The 23,267-nt window shown below is 38.6% G+C and overlaps 1 protein-coding gene across 4 annotated transcripts in view; it reads right to left on the reverse strand.

Annotated features, from left to right (window-relative positions):
- The window catches only part of SDK1 (sidekick cell adhesion molecule 1), a 445,458-nt gene that overhangs the window by 343,874 nt on the left and 78,317 nt on the right, over window positions 1-23,267 (reverse strand). For all 4 annotated transcript variants that reach the window (XM_089477071.1, XM_089477072.1, XM_089477069.1 and 1 more), the window contains exons 2-4: window positions 22,026-22,185; window positions 15,996-16,102; window positions 10,790-10,937 (exon numbers count right to left, since the gene is read on the reverse strand). In XM_089477071.1, coding sequence (XP_089333197.1) covers window positions 10,790-10,937; window positions 15,996-16,102; window positions 22,026-22,185 — 415 coding nt within the window. The remainder of the gene's footprint in view (window positions 1-10,789; window positions 10,938-15,995; window positions 16,103-22,025; window positions 22,186-23,267) is intronic.

Below are 23,267 nucleotides of genomic sequence, written 5' to 3' on the forward strand. Positions count from 1 at the left end.
AAGACTATGATTCTATGATTCTATTATTGTACTTCGGACATCTCATGAGAAGATATGACTCAGTAGAAAAGGACAACGATGCTTGGCAAGGTAGAAAAACCCAGGCAAAGAGGAAGATTACAGGTGGATAGACTCAAGCCACAGCCCTGAATCTGCAAGACCTAACCGGTGACTTGGAGAGCTCTCATTCATAGGGTCATCATAAGTCAAAGTCAACTTCACAACAGTTAACAAAGACAAATTTTAAAGTATGTATTGTTTTGTGAGTCATGCTGCAAACATAATATGGGTGGATGTTTCAAACAGTATTCAGATCTGCATTCCATTTTGGATTATTGTGTTCAAATGTGAAGACAACATATTTCTAACCTATTCCTAATCGTAGCAAAAGCAGTTACAGTAATAACATACTATTACTATCTCAAAGCACTTTACCAACAACAATACTCTCATCATAAAAGACAACCCAAAAATCAGAATAGCCAACAAGAATTATATAAATAAGCCATTAAAGCAGAACAAGTGCCTTCATTTCAGCTTCCAGGATTCACTGAGGCCAAGCTCCACATTTCCTAACCAAGTCCAATTAAATGATCTCAGAAAAGAATTTTCTTTTGGACTGGGGCAGCTTTAAAGTCTGAAACAGGACATCATGGAAGATTAAAATGCTTCTCAGGTTGGTTTCTGAGTATTACTATTCTCTAAGCCTGCTTTCTATTTATTGTTTTGCTGAGAGGCTGACCTGGCTGGCCTATATAATAAATGTTTAAACTCCACAACAGGCTCTCTGTCTTTTAAGAGGTAATATATGTCATGGAAATTGAACAAGAAACAAATGACATGTCTAACATGTGCACAGATTTTAGGACTAGGCTGTGTTTTTAGAAGACACTTTCCATGTTTAAGTGAACACCTGTTACCAGAGGTTCTACTTGAGTAAGGAGCCATGCTTCTAAGATACTTCAAAGTGGCCCATGAAGTTTCAAGTGGACCATTTCAATTTAAATAAATTTGCAATCTGTTAGGTGAAAGGTAGAAACAAAAGTGCTCACAGTAAAGGATCATAGAGAAGCCATGGGCAAGCTGCCCGTTCCTTCCTTTCTCTCCACCATTAATTAACACAAAGCTTCACAACTCTTGCCATGGACCACGTTCTTCCAATGTACGTTGCGTTTTGCTCAGCACAGCCGACCTGATGCTAATGGCCTGCAAAAGCCAACTCACATCCCAAACATGGAGAGGTTTCTTCTTGTTTTGTTTACTGAGTCATGAATAAAGCTTTCAGACATAGAAAAGAAAACTTATAAAACAGGCTCTTCCAAACTTTTTTTAAAAATCAACCCATAGCAGTATGTTACATAACTAGCCAACAAACCCAGTGGTTTCTGTTCATCGCTAACAGGGCAATTTTTGAAAACCACATGCAAGTATTGTCAAACTGTTTTTAAACATGTTATTGCTCTCAATGCTGTTGAGAGCAAAGGGGGGAGTTAGAGAATCTGAAAAGCTTTCTTGTGTGCCTTCCAGTAATTTCCGACTCACAGTGACCCTAAGGCAAACCTATCACAGGGCTTTCTTGGCAATATTTGTTGAGATGAGGTTTGACATTGCCTTCCTTTATAACTATTTAGGTATAGAAGTACCTATCAGCTATCTGTGCTATTCAGGCATTTCCTAGATGCTGCCTAACTGCATGCAGCACTTTAGCATGCATTCACCTATCTCACCTAGGCTTTTTTCTAGGTAAAGGTTTTGGCTATGGGACCTCAATGCTGGCAAGAGAGAAAGGGTATAGATTCACAAGACAGACCTGGATGGGTCTTAATAAACTGCAAGACAGTTTGGGGAGGGCATGCATATAGGCTTTAACCAAGTCAAATCTTACCCATGGGAAATAACTTAATTGTGTAGGATTACAAATCTATCCATATAAGTCAAGCGAATGATCTATATAGATCCATCAGTTTTAATGTTTGTATAGATAAGTACTGACATTCTAAAACTAAAGCTCGCAGATTTAGAAGGGTTTCGTCTCCTTTTTTAAAAAAAAAACAGCAGCAGTATTAGTCAATAAATGCACCACTGACTTGGCAATCTCTGAATTTATTGTTCATTAAAAATACATGCTAATTATCACAATTTTAATTAAAGTATTATCTGGTGTATGTGAAATGCAATTATGCGCAACTAGCATAAGCTGTAAGGCAAGCTAATATTTGCAGAGAAGTGAAACACTGGTATTGGTTCAGTTCATGTACAATAAAGTGGTGTTTGTTTCCAAGTGAAAAATCAGAACATGGAACATTAAGCTGAGCATTGCTATCAAAGCAAAAACTGCAAACCCAGTTCTTCGCCAAACAGGTAATCTTCAGAATTTTAATTCATTTAGGGTTTTTCTCCCTAAATGCTTAGCATTAGTTCCATTACACCTAGCCTTCCAAGTGCTTTTCACATATACAGTATTTATTCGTTTCCATTATTATAAAAAATTGAGACATGGTAAAAATCAATCCCTCACTATAAAACTCTTTAAACGTTTTAATAGTTGCACAGATAGATTGGAGTGAGATGACAAAATAAGAGAAGATGAGTTACAACAGGGCTACTCAAAGTGGTGGTCCCTGGACTGGCGCCAGTCCCTGAGCCATTGGCTGCCTATCCCTGCCAAGTATTCAGGAAAGAAAGAAATAGCAGTGCCCAATGGGCATAAATTGTGCCAGTCCTTGGCATCTTGAGGAAAGGGATTGCCATTCCCGCAGATCAGATAAACGAAAGAAGCACTGGATTAAAATATTCAGAATGTATACAGAACTCCAAAATTTAATGCAGTTCCTATTAGGTCAAAAATCCTTGCAGCTTTGTAAGATACTGCCATCCTCTGCTTATTCAACAGGTTAGGGCCCAGAAGGGTGTTATACTATGATGATGATGATGATGATGATGATGATGATCCAGTGTTCACAGTTGCAGTTATTATTTCAGAATGATTTCCTTTTTTAACATTTTGATGGCAATTCTGTTATTTATACTGAATTTTATTGGGACGATGGGTATATCCATATACTGCGCAATCATAGCAGTGTTAACATTCTGCTGTCTACCTCCTCCCTATATGACAAATCCCAGGATCTCTTAAAATGGAGCCATGGCAGTTAAAGTGGCTTAAAAGTACTGTAACGTAAATACATTCTGTGAAACGATGTAAAGAAAGTAGTCCATAACTGCCTAAGTTGGCTCTTTTCGAAACAGAGATACAATACAACCCATGAAACTGAACTATGTGTTGGCACCCCTGGAGCACTGAACACATGGGAAATCATGCCCAACAGAGAGAAAAGATGCTATTCAAGAAGATTCTGTTTTGTCACCAGAATGTTTTCTTTATTCCAGGGGACACCATTTATAAACATTATGTGAAATAATAATTAACATGGTACTAGATTGCGCCACCTGTTACACGCTAACCACCTGTGAGTGACAACTAATATTATACTATAAGGAAGCAAAATAAAGCAACAAAATGTTTTGAAATGTACAGCTGTAAGTGGGAAAATTCATGGGCCAATATACAAAGTTGGCAACCAGTAAGAGGGAACAAGCCGTGATAGTTTTGCCTAGTAGACTAAAGGAAAGACTTTGATGGGGGGAAAACTATTATTAAGTAGATACATGGCAGTTTCTAAAGTATGTTCTTCACTTTTAACAATGGGACCATTATGGACTGCAAAGGAATCTTGTAGCACCTTTGAGACTAACTAAAAGAAAGAAAATACCATATATATATATATATATATATACACACACACACACACACACACAGAAAGAGAGAGAGAGAGAGAGAAATTAAAATCACCTGTGTCAAACACCACACTCATACATGCGCATGGGTTACCTAAACACTGGATTCAGAGTCTGCTATGATTAAGATACACTTAGATTTCCAGATATCTCCAGTTCCAACAGCATGAGTCAAAAAGGAAAGCAGAAAAGAACCCAGCAGGAGTACTACATGTTTCTAGCAAGAGAGAAAGGTAAATAATAAATGTGCCGACTAAAAAACATGTCCTCACCAACTACTATTTCTGCCAAAATACTAAAAAAAATACTATCAATGAAATTACTCACTCCATATGCCAAATAAATTGCTACAACTGCGAGCAGGAAGTTTTCCTTCTCTAAAAAGGAGCCAGACATATATTTTTTTTGCCCCAAAAGATGAGGATTATAAACTAAATTAAAATGTAGAAATGAAACCAAGTAAAACCAAAAGATACTGAAACAACTCGAAGAGCTTAAAATGATAATGTATAATGAAGAGATCAAAAATTAGCAGCAAATTGGATTACTCCAGTCTTGGCACAGAAAGTGTATGGCATCACATCAGAGTTGAGCAGGGCGGCGTTTGCAACAGCTGGTGTATCAGGAAATCCGCAACAAAATCAGCACGCACCAAGAGGATAAAAGCACCGAAGAAGACTTACTGTACATAGATAAAAGGAGAAAGCAAAGTGCGTATTGTACGTCTCATCAGCAACAGAGACGTATCAATACCTTCTGGAGAAAGTATTAAGGAGACTTAATGTGAGCTCCATACTGCAGAGCATTGCCCCAGAAAGCACTAAGGGAGTCTTTAGGAACAGCGTTTCAAGCACAGCACGCATTAGAAGGCCTATTAAGGAGCTCAGATGAGAGATGGGTTCCTAGAGAAATGCCCACCAAAGCCCTTGATGGCATAATTAATTTTTTAAGTACTCCAAAATCTAATGAATGAATCCAAAGCTTGATTTGCAGCCCTCCCATCCCTTGCTTTAGCTCCACAGAGTGGTGTGCCAATGTGGTGAGGAAGGCATTTATTTATGCAGTTAATGTCACTTATAAAAATACACAACAGGAGAATTCACAGACAGGTCTCCAAGGTGCTGAGACTATTTGGGAAGTAGGGTTTAGCACCTGGTTTGCTCCTTTCAGACCCTGGAGTGGAACTGGTCACAGTCACCACACTCCTGACCTGCCACTGATAAGGGCTGTCCATAGTGAGAGGTGCAGTTGGACGGAGAGAAAGGAGGGGTATCACCATGGTTCTCGTAGCCTCTTGCTTCCCCATTGGGATGAGGAAGCGGTGAGAAGAATGGAGGATAAAGGGTGGGAAATGGAGTTAAATATGCCAAGAGGAATGATCTGTGTAACTCCTAAAATGTCCCTCTCAAATATCCCCACATCCTCCTCTTTCCAAGTCTGAAGTAAGCTGGCACATGACCAACCTAGGGCAGGAACAGAGTGCCTCAATGTTGAAAGAATGCATGCTGTTTATGTTTTAACTATTAACACTTAACTTTTGCATTTTGTGGATTCTTAACCATGTTTTTTTCATTGTTGTAAGCTTCTATGAGTCCCAATCTGGGGGGAAAGTTGGACAATAAATGAATTAGTAGGAGACGCTCACAAGTAAATAGCCACCCCAGTTGTGTTGCACAGAGAGGCGGGATATAAATGATGATGATGATGATGATGATGAGGATGAGGATGAGGATGAGGATGAGGATGAGGATGATGATGATGATGAATACCTATACTTCAGCTAAGTCGTCCAATAACTGAGGATCAATTCATGGCTAATTTTAAGTAACTCATAGGAAGGATCAGGCTATCCTACTGATAATGTTTTTATAACTACCTTCCTTGTTGGACTACACTGAGCAGCTCCCTCTTCAGCTCCATGAAGCAGCAAGGTGAGCTACATCCTTCAGGTGTCAGATAGCAAAGGATAGAACAATACCTGCCCCTCGATTCCACTTCTTCCTTTCTAAAATGTGCTAAATGCCATTTTCTCCATTGCTTCTAGAGAAGCCTAGCTAAAGAAAACAGAGAGGCATTTGCACAGGCAGAGAAATGGTCCTTGTCAGGAGCCTTTTCAGCTTCATTTGTGTGATGGCTCAGATGATTCGTTACTCATTGAGATATTTGGACTAGGACAGAAAATCTATTTCTTATTGGAAATCCAAAATTATGTGTCTTGGGAGGAAATGCAGATTGGGAGAGGAAAAGAGCAAGTCTACAAGAAGAGCATGTTTATTTCTTGAGGTCATTGCATATACAAAAATATGGGAAATATTTACAAAACCTATGCTGTTTCATTTGTGGTGTCCACTATTAATGAGATTAATTAACTGTCTTCAGTATTTGAAAGAAATTGTTTTTCCCCTTGTGGAAAACTCCCTTCTAGCAGTTATACATATATACACCAGGATATCATTAGTGAGGAGTGAAGAAAGGTGAAATGCCATCTCTCCACTGAATCAAAATGCAGTTTTTTGTCCTAGTCTAAATAACTGACAGTTCTTAACATAATGACCCACAAACTAGAATGAGAAATTGGTCTATTTTCTCTGTTCATCACAAGTTCAGAGTGTCTCTGGCAGGACTAGCAACCATCTTAAGTCGTCAGTAGTAACCATTACAGAGAATAAAGAATAAAGAACAAATAATGTTATTGGTATGAGGAGGAGGCTACAAAAAAGAATGATGAAAGAATATGACAAGTTCAATAGGCTAAATTCAGACAGTCTCATCTCAAGTAGACCATAAAGAAGACTCAGTCTAGACATTCCACCTAAATCTCAGCCTAGACCTATCTACTAAGTCCACTTTCTGGACACTACCGTAAAACTACGTGATGGACATCTGCGCACTATTCTGTATCACAAACCCAGTGACTGTTGCACATATTTACATGCCTCCAGTTTTCACTCTGAATACAGTTCCAAATCCATTGTTTACAGCCAAGCCCTCTGGTACAAGTTCAGACCCACAGGACATGGACACCAAACTCATGGAGTTACAAGAGACGTTCCTCAAGCTACATTACCCACCACATTAAGTAAATAAACTAATTAACAAGTCAAGACCTGCACCCAGGACCAAATGATTAAGAAACAGTCTGAAGACAAGAAACCCTACTAGTGCTCACATACAGCTCCCACCTGAGACCTATGTTTGTCAACAATGCTGCCCTCTCAAAGGCTCTTGGTGGTAGACCTCGACTGGCCTACAGACATCCTCCCAGTCACAGTTACTTACTTATGAGAGGATGCACAACATAGAGGGAGAGTCAGGTATAAGATGTTGCCATAAACGCAAATGCCAACTCTGCCCACACTCAGGAAATGTCATCAAAGGACCTAATCACATAATCCACAATGTTGGAGGCACTTTCACTTGCTCATCCTCCCATGTGAAATATGCCTTCCTCTGTCAACCATGCCCTTCAGCATTCTGCATTGGGCAAACAGGCCAGTCTCAATGCCAGAGAGGAAATGGGCATAAATCTCATATTAGGAATGAGAATACATAAAGGCCATTGCAGAACCCTTCAATTTCCCATTCAAGACCTCAGTCCGTGAGCAACAACAACAACAAATGGCAAAGAGATATTGGAAAGAGAAACAGCTTTTCTCTTAAATGCAGTTTTTAAAATGATGTTCAGGCAGTAAGTGTTAGATATCTGAATCTAGTTTCTACCTTATAAATTCAAAGGTAATAAAAAGTAGAGAAAGAAAGGCTACATTTGTTGGATGTCTGACTATCTCATTGTCAATAATGACACAAGGACTCTTGGGAACAAAGTTGGCATCCTATCTTAGCCAGACATACAGACATAAGCAGACAGCGAAAACAACTAAAAATCCTGATTAAAATGTAAATTAATGAGCTCTGTCTACGTTAAAACCTCAAGGTTAGTCCCAATGAATTGCCAATAAGGGCAGATTAAATGAGCTTCATATTCGCCACTGGAGAATTTTACATTTTCATAAATTTTGATACATTTCTATTCTAACCTTTAAGTTTCTTTGGTAATGGAAACCTTAGTAACCTCATCCTGATTCCCTCTGCCTTGATATTATTCTTTTGATGTGAAAGTATCTCTCCCTATATATTCAACAGCACAAAATTCATTAAAGCAAAGTTCAAGCAAAAATATTCTTTATGCTCAAAAGGGAAGATTTAAGGCAGGTTATACATCCATTCAATGTAAATCAGTCAGAGATATTATCTCTGGGTTCCCGATGACTTTGGGGAGCTTTTTGTTGCCTTAGCAGGTCATCATGTCAAAGCCTTGTCTGATCCCTGGAACAGGGAGAAGGCCAGGATAGTAGACACAGGTTGAGAGAAAGGGAAAGGTAGACAGAGATACACAAAGATGTAACAGGCTGTTGTTTCTATTACATGTACACAGAAGGCAATGACAAACCTCCTCTCAAGAAACCCCATGATAGGTTCACCTTAGGGTCGCCATAAGTCAGCAGTGATTTGAAGGCACACAAGAACAAATAGATATAAAGACAAAGGTGTTCAGGGAGATTCCAGGCAGCAAAGAAAAAGAGATCTTTGGATAGTGGAAGTAAAGGAGCTAGAAGTGTGAAGATCATAAGCATAGGAATTGCCCATCTCCAAAATGCTTCAGACCAAATGTGTTTGGATTTTGGATTATTATTATCATTATTTATTGGACTTTGTAGTACCTGTATTTGCATATATGTGCATAATGGCATATTTTGGAGACTGAACCCTAGTCCAAACATAAAATTCATTTATGTTTCATGTATACTTTATACACATACCCTGTAGGTAATTTTAAACAATGTTTTAAATAATTCTGGACGTGAAGCAATGTTTGCATAGACTGAACCTTCAAAAAGCAAAGGTGTCCCTATCTCAGCCACCCGTTAAAAAGTGTTGGGTTTTGGAGTATTTTGGATTTCAGCATTCCTGATCAGAGAGACTCAGCCTGTATTGGGATATAAGAATGGGCAAATAAGAAGAAACAATTCCCTAATAGAAGGCTGTGAAGGCAAGAACACTAGAACTGGGAGTGTAAAGGAATTTAAATGTGTGTGCCATATGATTAGAGCAACAGAAGGGGAAAGCTATGGATATACCCAACTGAGACAACAGAAAACCAGGGATGAGAGGATTACAGTGGTCTCAGTGACAGATGACCAGGGCATGGAACAATACGATTGTAAAAACTCTGGAGCAAAAAGAAAAGGTCATATTTTTGCTGCAAAAGGAGAAACAACATGACTTGGCAAGAACAGCTGGTAAATGCATCAGACTCATAACATATTTGCATTTCAGATGTCCATAAAGCAGGCTTTCTCTTTTGAAATGAACTCACAGATCACATTTGTATGCAAATGCACTGATCTACCAGGAAGGTCCTGAGATACATTTTAATAAAAACGCACAAGCAATAAAGATGCAATCAGATAGTGATCAGATAATGCGAGGGTGTGCAAGGTTGCCACCCTATGCACCTTTATTTGGGAATAAAACCTACTGAACTCAAAGTTATTTCAAGGAGATATATTGTTATGTACAATAAGTCACCTTCCACTCCATCATTACTGTAATTTTAAAGAGCTCCAGGAATCAGTGCAGTGGATTTACCCAGTAACTCATAAAATTTAAGATGGTGACTCACTCATCACTAATAGTGTCTGATGGTATATGAACACCTTCTTCTTTTTGGCAAAGCCACCAATGCTTTATTGATGACAAGTCTTTGTACTAAAACTTGGAATAAACTCTCCATTCCTTATCAACGTCCCATTTGGCATGTTTACATCAGGATGCAACAAATATACCTGAAAGCAAACTGTTTCCTAATGTTGCTGGAACTCGCCATTTCATTGCTGTTGTTTGGACCTTAAGCAGGACTGTAAATAGTGTTTGGATGGGTTGGGAAGAATGAAATGCATACACATGGGAGCACAAAGGAAAAGGAGAGAGGAACTGGCTCCCGAATCTCTTCAAATGATACTACAGGATCCTTGATTATCATATATTAATCTGAAGTAAATTTGGGAAATGCTGAAAATAAAAAGAGATACTCTGGATCAGACTAAACACCTATCTAGTCTAGTATTCTATTCCTTCAATGGCCAACAAGCATCAATACGAAACCCACAAGCAGAACATGAATGCAATAGTACCTTACCAATATTATTCCCTAGCAATTAGTAGACAGGGGCATATGCCCTGCTGCTAAAGGTCAAGAATATTTTCCACTAGTGTTAGGAATTTGTCACTCTCAGCAACCTTTCTTGTGTGTGTCATGTCATATGGATGACTCCATCTGACAGTTCTTCTGTGCATGGAAACACAGTCACACAATTCCCTAATGACCCACTATTTTCTTGAATTACACAAATAGATTATGGAGGAAGGGCGACATCGTTTTTAAAATATCGTAATTAAGAGAAACAAGAAAGCTCAAGAAAAAACTGCTTAAAACTCAAGAAAAATAAATCAGTTTGGAATGTCAGATATTCCATAAAATATGAACTTGGATAGTTTAAGAGAACACTTACGTGATCCATTTCTTCATGAATGGGTGAAATGCAGGGTAACAGGATACAAAGGAAAGCAAACATTATGTACCACTTCATTGTTAAAGAAATCAGCACCAACCCTTCTCTTCTTATAAGTTAATATCAGAAGTCAACAAGTTAGTGCATTCAGTTAAATCCAAGTGCATTCAGTTTCATTTCAAAAAGCATTCCAGTGGATACAGAAATCAGGCTTATGCCACAAGAGCAGATCAAAACATTATCTTCATGCAAATTGTTCTGCTGAAAATTTTAGAAGCAGTCTTAAAACGGTCACTAGCTCAAAAAGGGAGTGCATTAGCTTCTTTACTATCTTTAAGCCTTAATTAGGTTCTTCAAATGTAAGCTGTGCTATCAAGAGCAATTTGTCATACTATAAGCAATAGTTAATTTTCACTTACATCCTGCTGCTTGGGATAATCTTGTGCCCATCTCGAAACCAAGTCACTTGCGGTCTGGGATAGCTTGGGATGGGAGGGAAGTTTAGAACTGTGGCTTTACCTTCGGACACCGTCTTCCTCCGCTCCATGTCCTGGAAACTTCCCATGTCTGCAAAAGAAAAGTTACATTAGGAATCCAAGAAGTTTCCTCTCCCATGCCACTTTTTTCAGGGGTCATAGAGAATAATAATGGCGCTTTATAGCAGTTGTTGGCATTGCCATCATTAAGCTGTAAGACAGAACAGACCTTGTGGTAGTGCTGATGAGTGCAGGTTTCTGGGGGTGTAGTGAGGCATGAGGCAAAGCCCAGTGACTCTAGGACAGCCAAGAAACCTCTCCGTCAGCACTACTGCGTGTCTGCATTTTCCTTGGGTACACAATTGACTTCTCCCCCAGCTGAAAATTGACACAGTTAATGACAGATGAAGTTCTGAACTGTTATTCTATCATATCGAAAAACAATCCCAAGGGACAGACAAGCAAGATACTTTTATACTGTGACAGAGAAACTGCTCCTTTGTTCAGGCCTTGCGGCAAATAAGAGGCACACCAATCATTTTTTTTCTCTACATGTTTTAATTCTCTCTTACTTTTCCATTGTAGAAATCTTCAATGAATCTTAAATCAAAATAAAAATCCAAATCTAATGCAAAATGGAACAATATGAAAGCAAACTAGGATCTGCTAATAAAGTCACAGATAGAAGCAGAAAAATAAATCTGACACAGATCAAGGATGTAAATTAAATAATAGAGTGGGATTAATAATAGGATTAATATGGTGGACAGCAAATGGGCCAGGTAAACCGCCCTACGGAGTGAATAACCAAAGATGAGATGCTACCAGAGTTTTGTTCCCCAATAGACACCCACCTGAATGGTTGGGAATCCAGAAAAGGGACTCAGGGAAGGGACTCATGCCTTAAAGGAAGACAGGAACCAACTAGTTAGCCAGTCAGGTTGGCTGGAAAATCAAGTCAGTATTCTGAATTGGGCTTAAATCATTAGCATGATTTTTCAGTGATATAAAATAATTAACACCGTATAGTTCACAAAAGTACACACTCTTTGTTTACAACCGTAATCAGATTACCTACTTTAAAAAGAGAGAGAGATGTATTGAACCATGCAAATCATTCTAATGAACCTTGTTGCTACATTATCAGCTTAGCTTTCAGAATTTAGATATTCTCTAATCAAGACCTGCATGGTAATACATATGCACCTTTTGCCCTATACAACTAATAATTTTATGAACATCGGGTTTTTCTTTCAACATAAGAGTTGTCTAAAAATTAAAGTCTGTATTTTCAGGATGCTATTATTGTGACTAGATTTATTAATTTCAGCTTGAGAAGTCGCAAGCCCACTCATATATCAAGCTCACGGGTTCAAACAATTGTGTAACTCATGATGATCCTGGTGGGTGAGTATGAGGATATGTGTTGATCAGACCTCTTGTGAATTTCTTCCTTTGAGTTATACCAACTAAGAAAGAGCACCATTGTCAGCAGAGTGGGTAGCTAATACTACTAACATGGTTGAAGAATGGAATAGGAAAGCCCTTTCCCTAAAAGATGTAGCAGTAAAAGGAAAATATAAGAGATTGCACTGGACATAAAGATTGAATGCACAAATTGGACTGACATTTTCCACTCCATACTTTAAGATTTAGATGTACAGGCTTACATGCTGCTTATAGATCACTTAATATTTCCAGTCACATCTTCAGTGTGGGAGAACCCTGCAGACACCTAGTCTTAGTGAGCTCCACTGGTTGATTCGTCATTCGTGGTTATGATTATCGATGGTTATTTTTCCTGCAAAAGATATCATGTAGCTAACCATAAGAGGAGAGATGTTTACATAGTGGAGTATCTGCAAGGGTACTTGGCAGTCATCAATGGTTGCAACAAAAACCCCAGTGAACCAATTCCAAAGGATACTTGTTCACAGTCTGCCACAAGAAATTAGTGCCCAAAAAAGCAATGAGTCATTACTAACAACATCTAAGTGAGCTTTTCTGGGGATCTACATGTTTCAAGGCTCTGTTCTCTGGAAGAATTCCCAACTGCCTGCACAGAATCAATGTCAGTAATTGGGATTTGATCACTTGTGTGGCTGTCTGATGAGATTTCTTCATGCTGAAACATGAATCTCTTCTGAATCTCTTCTTCAGAGTTCTCATCTAGGTCCAGATCCTGGTCCTTTAGTTTGGGGATGTCAAGGGACATCCACACTTTGACTTTTGTAGAGTTCCTCTCATTCTATGCCATGAATTCATATGGTGCCACTCCATTGGTTTCACAGGTTGTACTGTAAACAATGCTTCCTGGGAGGAGCAACTGAAAGATTTCCATTACTGCTTCATCGTTTTAATTCTTCTTTTACCCTGGGCACAGTTCTCCAACTGTCCTCATTCAGTATCTCTGCAACTTTCCTTAATAGGGTCAAGTTGAAGAGGTAGTTTCAACCACAGATTGGCATGAAGTGTTTTTGGTCCCAATACATTACATTGTATGGGGCATGAAAGTACCCCAAAAACAAAATGCAATAAATTTGTTGGGTCAGTTTTTACCCTGACTGGTAGCTGAAACTGAGGAATAGTGTTTTAAGTTTGTGAAATTCAGGAGCAGTACTTAAAATGTACATTTGTATATATTGCTTGCAGTTATTTTGTAGTAAAGTTTTGAGCAAATTAGAAATACACACTCTCCGGAAGACAGCATTATAAAATGCATGCCTTGTAGGTCTATTTCTATGTTCATTTCCCAACAAAATATGACTCTGAAGTACAGAAATACATTATTTGCCAAAATGATGGTTAAATACATTCAGAGGAAAGAACACACTTTCACACAATTGTGCATATAACTGAACTACTTCCTTCTTTCTACTCTTTGGAGGGAGAGCTAAAAGTGTTTATACACAGCACAGCATTGTGTTCTCCCAAACACAAAAGGCGCTTTTAATGACCATCCATCAAGGACCCTTTAGTCCCACAGTCAGAACATTTCTTCTATGTGCTTCTCTTCCTTTTCTTTATAGATTAACTTTTATATAAAATAAAATGAATAAATACCCAGACAAATCAATTCTGTGGTGCTGAAATACTGCTCTCGGAGAGGCAGATGAAAGCGAACTGAGATAAATAGGAATGGTTGTGACATGTACAGTTGGAGGAGGTGGGCCTGCCACCGAGAGAGGCTTGCACAGTCCGGGGATGTTATGAATATTTTGCTTGGGCACAGAAAGATCCATGCGCTTAGTCACAGAGACCAAAGAGAAGTACTTTCTGCTACCTAAAATAAATAATAAATAATAATTTTATTTATATCATTTTGTTCAGGGATAGGCAATGCAATTTTATGTCTCATTCTTGATTTCTTAAAAGCAGCTAAGAGATCTCCTTCTTTATGTTTACACAATCCCAATATTGATGAAATAATTTAAAAACGGAACTGTTTTATCATTCCATCATCCTTTAAAAAGCAGTGTCTGTTGCATGATATAATAATAATAATAATAACGGCTAGCTGGAAAAGTTAATGGCTGCTTGGCCAATTTGTGCTGCATTTGACGCCATTATTCTTGATGCTAATATTAAGCTGGAGGAAAAATAAATCCAGCACATTTTCTCTCATGATACCTCTCTTCTCCATTTAATCACTTCCTTGTAAATGGTCATGTCTAATAAAGAATTCCATTCACCCACTTCATCTTCCTGCCATTTATCAAATGACAGCCACTGTTGCTGACCTTCCAGTTAAGTGCCCCGAGGAACAATAATCAAAGTCTCAGACAGAGACGTGTAGTGTATAAACAAATGATGAAACTTCATCTTACCTGAAAGATTTCTACTTGTCTTCTCGACAACAAAATGATCATGCTGAACAGCAGAGCATCCCACCAAAAGCATGGTAGAAAATTTAGGCAAAGCAAAGAAATCTCAGTTCTTTGGAAAGAGTTCTCTGGCCAAAACCCCTGAACCAGAACCAGGCTGGATCCTGGGAGACTGGATGCAGATCTGGTGGATCCAGCCCAATCCCAGAGTAAAAGAGGGCTTAACATGGGTCAAATTGGCTTGCTGCTTCCTGCAGACAACTCTACCTAATTCTTCCATATCATCTGCTTGTGAGACAATTCTTATTATAAAGTATCTTGAACCTCCATCATATGTGGGCGGGGGGCAATGAATAAAGAGGTATATATGTTTTTCTAAATATTATCCCTTTGACACTAATATCATTTGCTAGGAATCTTAAAGGAAGTTTGACAACCAAATTAACAACTTAAATACACATACTGACATTTGTGTGCGTGCGTGTTTGTGTTCGTCTTTCAAGGACCAGATGGAACCTATTTCCTAGGAATTTGAGGGAAATTATGTCCACGAAGAACAAAGTGATTATAAGAACAGATGTATTTTACAATTCGAGTCACATATCCTGGCGTCTGTTAATTGAGAAATATCAACACATAAACCCAAGCGAAAGTCAAGTATTGAATCAGAGGTCAAAACTTGACAGTGTTTGCAATCGGAGGGTTGGCTCATTTGGTCTTAGAGATTAGCTTGTGTCGTATGTGGCTGTCAATCCATTCATTTTTAGGTGTGCACATGCTGAAATTAAACCTGACCTATCTTTTTAGGTGTTTTCTATGTACATGCTTAGCAGTTTCCCAGCTTCTTCATATTACAAGTATTAACCATTATCTGTATATTTGGAAATGGAAAGGGAAAAAATGACTAGATAAAATTCTTCCTTCTATATTAAGGATGCTCTATATCCACTAGCAGGGCTGGAGTATCTCTGCTTTTGGATTCCAAGTCCCATTTGCACCAGCCACGATGGTCAATGATCGGGGATGCTAATCCAACAACAACTGGGAGACACAATTTCCCCAAACTGTACCCTTTAAGAGATTTTGGACCTCAACCATGTTGGTCAATAATTTGGGATTTTGGGCACTGAAGTGTAAAATCCCTTAAAGAGCACAGTTTGGGGACCACTGGTCTGGACTATAGGATATGGAACAGATACATCTTTCTTCTTTTAGGAGACAATAGAAATGTCTGTGCTAACTGACAGAATTATGGTTATAATAGTATAACTTGCACCAAGTAAGTGGGATATTAAGAAATTTTGGAATTAGTGCTTTACACATACATGCCACTTGAACTTCTGATTTCCTTTGCAAGAGCGCTCCCATTCTGTTCCTCGCGACACACTGATAAAAACCAGCATCAGATCTTTGCAAGGATGGAACGACATACCTGTAAGACATTAAGAGACAAAATAGTTATAACATACATTTAATTTTAGTAGGTATTCTCAAATATCATCTATATTTGTTCAGTACACATTCTCTTATTGTCTAATGAAGAATAAATTTCAGCTCATCAAACCAATGTCAGTTTTCACATTGCTTTCTATCCCACTGAGGCTCCATCCTCATTTTTCTTCTATCTTTTGCCTAGAATTGTTACATAGACATTTGAACATTTTCTAGCATTCAATATTCCAATAACTACTCATGACAACTAGAACATAGTGTTTTCTTGGAAAGATTTATCCAGTGGAGACTTGACATTGCCTTGCTCTAGAGACTGAAAGTATGCCTTACGCAAGGTCACCCATGACTAAGTAGAGGATTCGAAGCCTGGTCTCCCAGTTTCTTAGTTCAACACTCAAACCACTACACTGAGCTGGCAGGAAAAAGTGATATACCTCACCCTGTATCATAAGACATCACAGCAACATCAAAATGCAACCAATTTCAAAATTTAAAATTCAAATCAGTAGACGGATGATGTAAACAGGCTAAACACCTATTGAACAATACAAGTTAAAACCATTACTGTACATTGTTACATGCCTTCAAATCATTTTCTACTCATGGAGACCCTAAGGTGAACCTATCACAGGGTTCTCTTGGCAAGATTTGTTCAGAGGGGTTTTTGCCTTTGCCTTCACCTGAGGAAGTGTGACTTGCCTAAGGATTTCCATGGCTGACGTAGGGATTCAAACCTGAGTGACAGCCCAACACTCAAACCACTCCACCACGCTGGTTATCTAAAACTGTACACACCCACAGATGTTGAAGAAATGGCTAAGTCCAGAAGGCTTCCATAAAAGCCCAGATTTAAACTTAGTGCTGGAAAGAAGCCAGCTTTGACATCAGTCAGATGGGGAGGGTGGCTTTCCACAAAGGGTGCTTCTTAATTCAGTCCCCACACAATGCATTGCACTCAGTGCTGGAACAAAGTAGAGGGCCTCTTCAGAAAACCTTTATCCTCTTGAAGGCACAGAGAGAGAGAGAGAGAGAGAGAGATGGGCTCCTTCGAATATATTATAGTCACAAGCTATTTAGGGTTTTTAATGCTGTTATCAGCACTTTGAATTCAGACCAGATATGTTCTGGCAGCCAATGCAATTCATCTGAAACTACAGTTGTGTGGTTTCTATACAGTGTTCAGTTCATCAGTCTAGCTGCTCCATTTCACACATGTGCAGCTTTCAAGCCATCTCTAAAGGCAGCCCCACATATGCACACTGCAAAGCCCTTCAAGGCAGGTCCCTTTCTCAAAGTCCTACAGCCAGAAGCCTCCAATCCTCAAAGTTTCTTTCCTATTGGGATACAATATTTATTGGACCTCCTCCACTGCAGAACAGTATTCAAGCACTGGTCATAGAATCACAGAACCATAGAGTTGGAAGAGACCCCAAGGGCCATCCAGTCCAACCCCATTCTGCCATGCAGGAACTCTCAATCAAGGCATCCTTGATAGATGGCCATCCAGCCTCTGCTTAAAGACCTCTAAGGTGGGCAGGTTTTAATATGAATTAAATATCTGAACAGTGGCATCCCCCAACCAAGTGACGTCACTGTAGCTGAATGATTTTAGTAATTAACTATTACAGGGGGGAAAATAAGTAAAATCCCTTCAGTCACCCTCTGGAGATATTAACAAATCTCTTAATTTAATAAGAAGCCAAAATATTAATCTTCTGTATGAATCCAAAAAAAAGTACTCAACGAGGCTTTCGATATTAACATTGCTGCCTTAGTGCATTACCTCCACTATCAATAAGAGAATTACAAAAATAAGAAAAATCATGAAAATCAATGAATCCTCCCAACATTTCATTGGGACACATCAGCTTACCAACGACTGCACTATAATTACAGTTTCCAGGAACCCAATAGGTCACCGGAGGGAAGACATTCTTTCAGAATAGAGTGATTTATCTTACAAAGACCTTCTAACATTTGTGTGAGATGGTTTGAACATTTAAAAAGTGCATAACAATGACAAGTATTTCTGCACACTTGGGAGAAGATGGTAGATTTGCACACATGAACCCAATGTTCATTCCTTCTTGTTGAACCAAATCTACATTGTCCCACCAAAGTAATCATTAAGTTACAGCCATCACTCAGTAATCCCTGGATATAGAAAGAACGCTTATATAGACACTATTTTAGGACACATCTATACCAGAGCACCTTAGGTAAAGATAGGTAAAGTATCTTCAGGCGTTAACTGATTTGAGCCTTGCTTGTCAACAGACAATAATGTTAACAATTTCGTGGTTCCCAGATGTTCTCTAAGCACAAGGACACTTCCTATTTTATAAATAACTTAGAAAATAACAGGGAAACTGTTGTTTTATTAACAGGTAGCAGTCTTTCTTTCCCTGAGACAGAAGAATAATTTTCATTGTCTGAATGCCAGAAGAGCACTTAAAAGGGTCTGCAGTAATTTAGGAAAATTGACTATTTGTTTGGAGTGGAGCAGCATGGAACAAAATGGCTGCTTAAGAAAGTTGAAGACATAAGATGAATAGTATATCAACAATATAAAATATTGATTAAAACTGTGGATGTCTTTTTATTTCAGAATTCAAGGTCCGGATAATGAGTACCATCTCCTAATGTCCAAATTGAAAATATGGCCTGATAAAGTTCTTTACGTCAGAATATGTTTTTTATATTTAGAAGTCATTTCCAGTTTAAATTTTGATAAATGAACAATTAAATCTGAAGCTGCCACTATGAATCCCCTGGTTCATCTTAACTACAATTTAATCCAGCAGCTTTGCTCTATACAAGAACAGTCATTGCTGTCTTCCTTTGAGTCCATGATTAGAATCCTAAATACCAGAGAAAATGTGTTCGCTTTTGCTGGGGTGGAGTTTTGTGTAGATAGCATACTCCACAAATATGAACTATAGTTGTGAAGATTGTGGAATCACTCTTGGATTTAGATTGGTAAAAATTTACAGAGAATGTCCCACAGGCAAAACAAATTCCAACTTGATGGATATGTATTGTTACATGCTGTCCACCTATCAAAGTGAGAAGTTCTGAAACCAGTGCTATCAAGGCCTGGTTTCCATCTGGAAGCGAATTCGTTGTTATTTTCAAATGATGATTTTAGATGGAGGCGCATAGCACAACAACTCCTAGCAGGCTATGAATTTATTTCTGTGGTTGTTTTTAACAGCCCTTGAGTTGATTTCGACTCATGGCAAACCTGTGGATGAGACATCTCCAGGCCTCTACTCTGCTTCAATCACGAAAACTCATACCTAATCCCTAATAGAGTCCATTCATCTAGCATGCACCCTTCCTATCTTTCTGCTTCCTTCCACCTTTCCTAGCATTATTGTTTTTTCCAATGGGTGATGCCTTCTCATGTGTCTTGGCTTCCAGGGAGATTTCTGGCTTCATCTGCTCTAGGACCCATTAGTTTGTCTCTTTGGCTGTCCACAGGATCCTTTATTACTGCATACCAAATCCCCAGAGACAGCTACCTGCTCCCCAAACATCCTTCGGAGCATTGCAGCACACATTTATCAACGTCTGAAAAGGATTTATCTAAAAATTCCATTGCAAATGTTTATAAAGTTGAGGTTGCAGAAGTAGAGTTAGAAAACTGATTATCATACACACATAAACTTAGCATCTTGACACAAGAGAGACCTTTCTGAGCAGATTAATGCATACTATGAATTAATGCCAGGCCTGCAGCTCTTGAAGTCCACCCATGTTGCCCTCCAAGGAAAACTGGATAGGTTATCCAACACATGGATGACCACAATAAATACTTGATGGGCTGAATCCAGTTTGGTGGGTCACAAGGCCTGATTTATGGTGCAGAATATTAAGATGAAAAGAATGCAGTTATTTTCTCTCTACCCCCAAATGCTATATGACTTGCTAAATTACTTCACGTCTATTAGTCCTGAGTAATTTGCATTCAGTAAAAATAAACTCTGGATAGCCTGTAACAATACATTTATTTGTTACTCATTTGATGTTCAAATCACCTCTTATGCAAGCCAATGACAACATTGTCACTGATTTTAATTGAACTGGATTGTTCAGTAGTTTGCATCAGCATATATTTATGAAGCAGAAACTCCCAAGATTTTATCAGGCTGCTTGCCTCCAAGGTGAATCTGGAGTTTAGACCAGCATTCCTCCCCCAAAAACAAATAGACTTTTGTCTGGAATGATTTCATCCTAATGATTAAATGCGATTCCTTGCATATAAATACAAAAACATGCCAAGTGCATCTTTGTTTGTGGCAAGCAATTAAAAGTAAATAATAGTCCTGAAATATTCATAGTAACATATTTATTCAGACTTTATTGTAAATTTTGATTAGCTTTCCACACACGTCCTGCGGGAGAAGATAAATGCTTCAAGAGTTCAAAATAAGTTAATCAAACCCTAAGCAAAATAAATATGCCTTTCATCATGACCCAAGGAACATATGTGTTAGATTTTGTCAAAACATTAAGTGATCAAACAGTATTTAAAGTATGGTTCTCCACCATTTCTCTGTAGTGGCAATATGTAATAATACACTGTTTGTTTTGCATTATAAATATTATAATATAATATAATGGCCTGTTACAGACTGCCAAAATAAAGCTGCTTCGGGTCTCTTTGGAGGTATGCTATTTAAATGATGCATGGATCCCAAGAGTCCGGAGGTTGCGCCAAAGCCACACTCCATTCCTAAGCACTGGAGTGCAGCTTTGGTGCAGTTTCCGGATTCTTAGGATGCATGCATCATTTAAAGAGCATACCTCCAAAGAGACCCAAAGCAGCTTTATTTTGGCAGTCTGTAACAGGCCAAAATGTTTGTGAGTGGCTTGAATTTATGATAATTTGCATTCCATTCTTCACCAGGAAAATGTGTCTCTCCTGTCCTCTTTAATGCTGTAATACTACTTTTACTTTTCAGTAACTCCAGACACTATTTGTACTTTTCTGAAACTCCAGTTCACCTGGGGCATGCCCTTCCATTACTCTTCTGTTCTGCTAGTATTAGTGGTATCCACTGTGTGCCTATCTCATTGCTAATAGTCTATAGTATAGACTGAACTTAAGCCCTGTTGATCTCACCAACAATAGTGTTACCTCAAAATGATATGTCTGTTTTCTTCTGTGATTAATCAAGTTGACTTCCGTTTAAATAATAGTACTTTTTAAACTGTATGCATAAAATTCCACATTCCATAGAGTCCAAATGGTAAGATTAAGTGGCTTTGAGTGTTCACAGCAATGAGTTCATCAGGAATGGAGCTATATTTTGCATGCTGCAAGGACTAAAAAACTGGTGGCAGTGTCTCATTGCTGTGAAAGCCAACATAAAGGGCTGACCTTCTCTACCTCAGCATCAGTTGCAACAGAAGCTTTGACACATTACCATCCAATTAGCCAATGTAGGCTTGTGGATGGGAAATGGTGACTGAATTTTCTAGGGTAAAAAAAAAATATTGCTGTTCAAAGTGGAAGGGAGCAGTTAAATAACCCTTTGAATGAATCTGTTATGCACCAGAGAGTAGAAGATTCAGTTCAGGACTTAGTTCAATGATTTGGAAAACAGCCCAGTTCAGTAGTGGTTAATTCAGAGGCCACTTGATTTGATGGAGTTCAAAATCCAAATGTTGATTCAGAAATTTAAATCTCTATGCTTACATAAGTACAAATGTGTACTTACACAATCATATAGAATAAAGTAATAGTAACATTCCCATTGATAAAAAGATGTCATTCTCTACATTTTAATTATATAGTGCCTCTGCCTCTGTGTTCTTTTGTGAATCTCTAGTACAAAATTGAGGATTTTGTTTCAGTACAGTGCTAAATAATGTAATTGAAAGCTAATTCCATTTACTTGTATTCACTGGAGAAGGCAGTCGTTTCAGAGCCATTATGCAGCCACTTAAATTCCAAAGGCCAGCTTCCTTCTGCCAAGCAGGTGAGCACAAGACGGTTCCCTTCTAGATGAATCTGTGGCAAGCCAGGTTCGGTCTTGAAATAGGGAGCAACATCATCTGAAATACAGGAAGAAAAAATTTGAGCAAAACAGAAATGGACATGAAGTTACAAAATTGCTTGATTTGCTATGCCCACTTTCACAGTAACCTATTACTGGAGTCAATAATACAGTCAGTGCAACAAATGAATAGGGCAGGTTTGTATCTAAAAGCTTTGGCTTGACAGGTCATGGTTCATAAAGGTGAGAATGAGCATTGGACATCACTCGCATGTTGGCTTCTAGTGATTTGATGTTGATTATACACTTGCCCCTCCGTATTTGCTAGGGTTAGGGTCACAAGACCCCCGTGAATATGGGAAAAAATGCAAATAACACAAACACCATGTTTTTACCTGAGAGGGCGGACACCTCTCTAGGAATCTCTAAGTCCTCCAGTGCAACTCTGTGGTCAGCGTCCAACAGACACTGACCATAGGACTGCGCTGGAGAAGGAGCTACAAAGGCCTAGTAGAGTATTCTCTCTAGGAATCTCTAGGTCTTTCAGTGCAACTTTTAGTTAAAGTTGACTGTAGAGTTGCACTGGAGGACCGAGATATTCCTAGAGAGAATGTATTAATCAAATCCGTAAATAATCAGATCTGCAAACACCAAAGCAGCAAATAGGGAGGGATGAGTGTATAGCAGTTTCCTGATCAGAATCTGAAACCACAGTGTGATCTTGCTTACAGGTTCCTATTAGTAACTTCATCATCATCATCATTATTATTATTATTACAAAACTACCTTTTGCTTTAAGCAGGGTCAAAGAGCCGAGAGCAGTACAATGGGAAAGGGAGGAACACAAGCACTTGATGGTGTTTTCCTGCACTATACACCGTTGATATGCTTTTAGGTCTTTGACCTTCCTTCCTACTAACTGTCATCCATTGGGCAACCCACCAGACTGTGAAACTCAATTAAGAACCTGGGGTTGAGTTTTCTTGTTTGCCTTCTTCCTCCCTTGCTTTCTCATTTTCTTTTTCTGCTGTTGTCTTTGTAGCATGTAAACCTGATGTCAGAGTCTGTCTAATACTTATTTAAATTGCCATGCTGAGAACCTTATCAGCGGCATCGCAGTACACAAATTCTACAATGTAA

This window comes from Sceloporus occidentalis, unplaced genomic scaffold (assembly GCF_023333645.1).
Source record: "Sceloporus occidentalis isolate IW3139 unplaced genomic scaffold, rSceOcc1.0.p SCAF_10, whole genome shotgun sequence".
Lineage (NCBI taxonomy): Eukaryota > Metazoa > Chordata > Lepidosauria > Squamata > Phrynosomatidae > Sceloporus > Sceloporus occidentalis.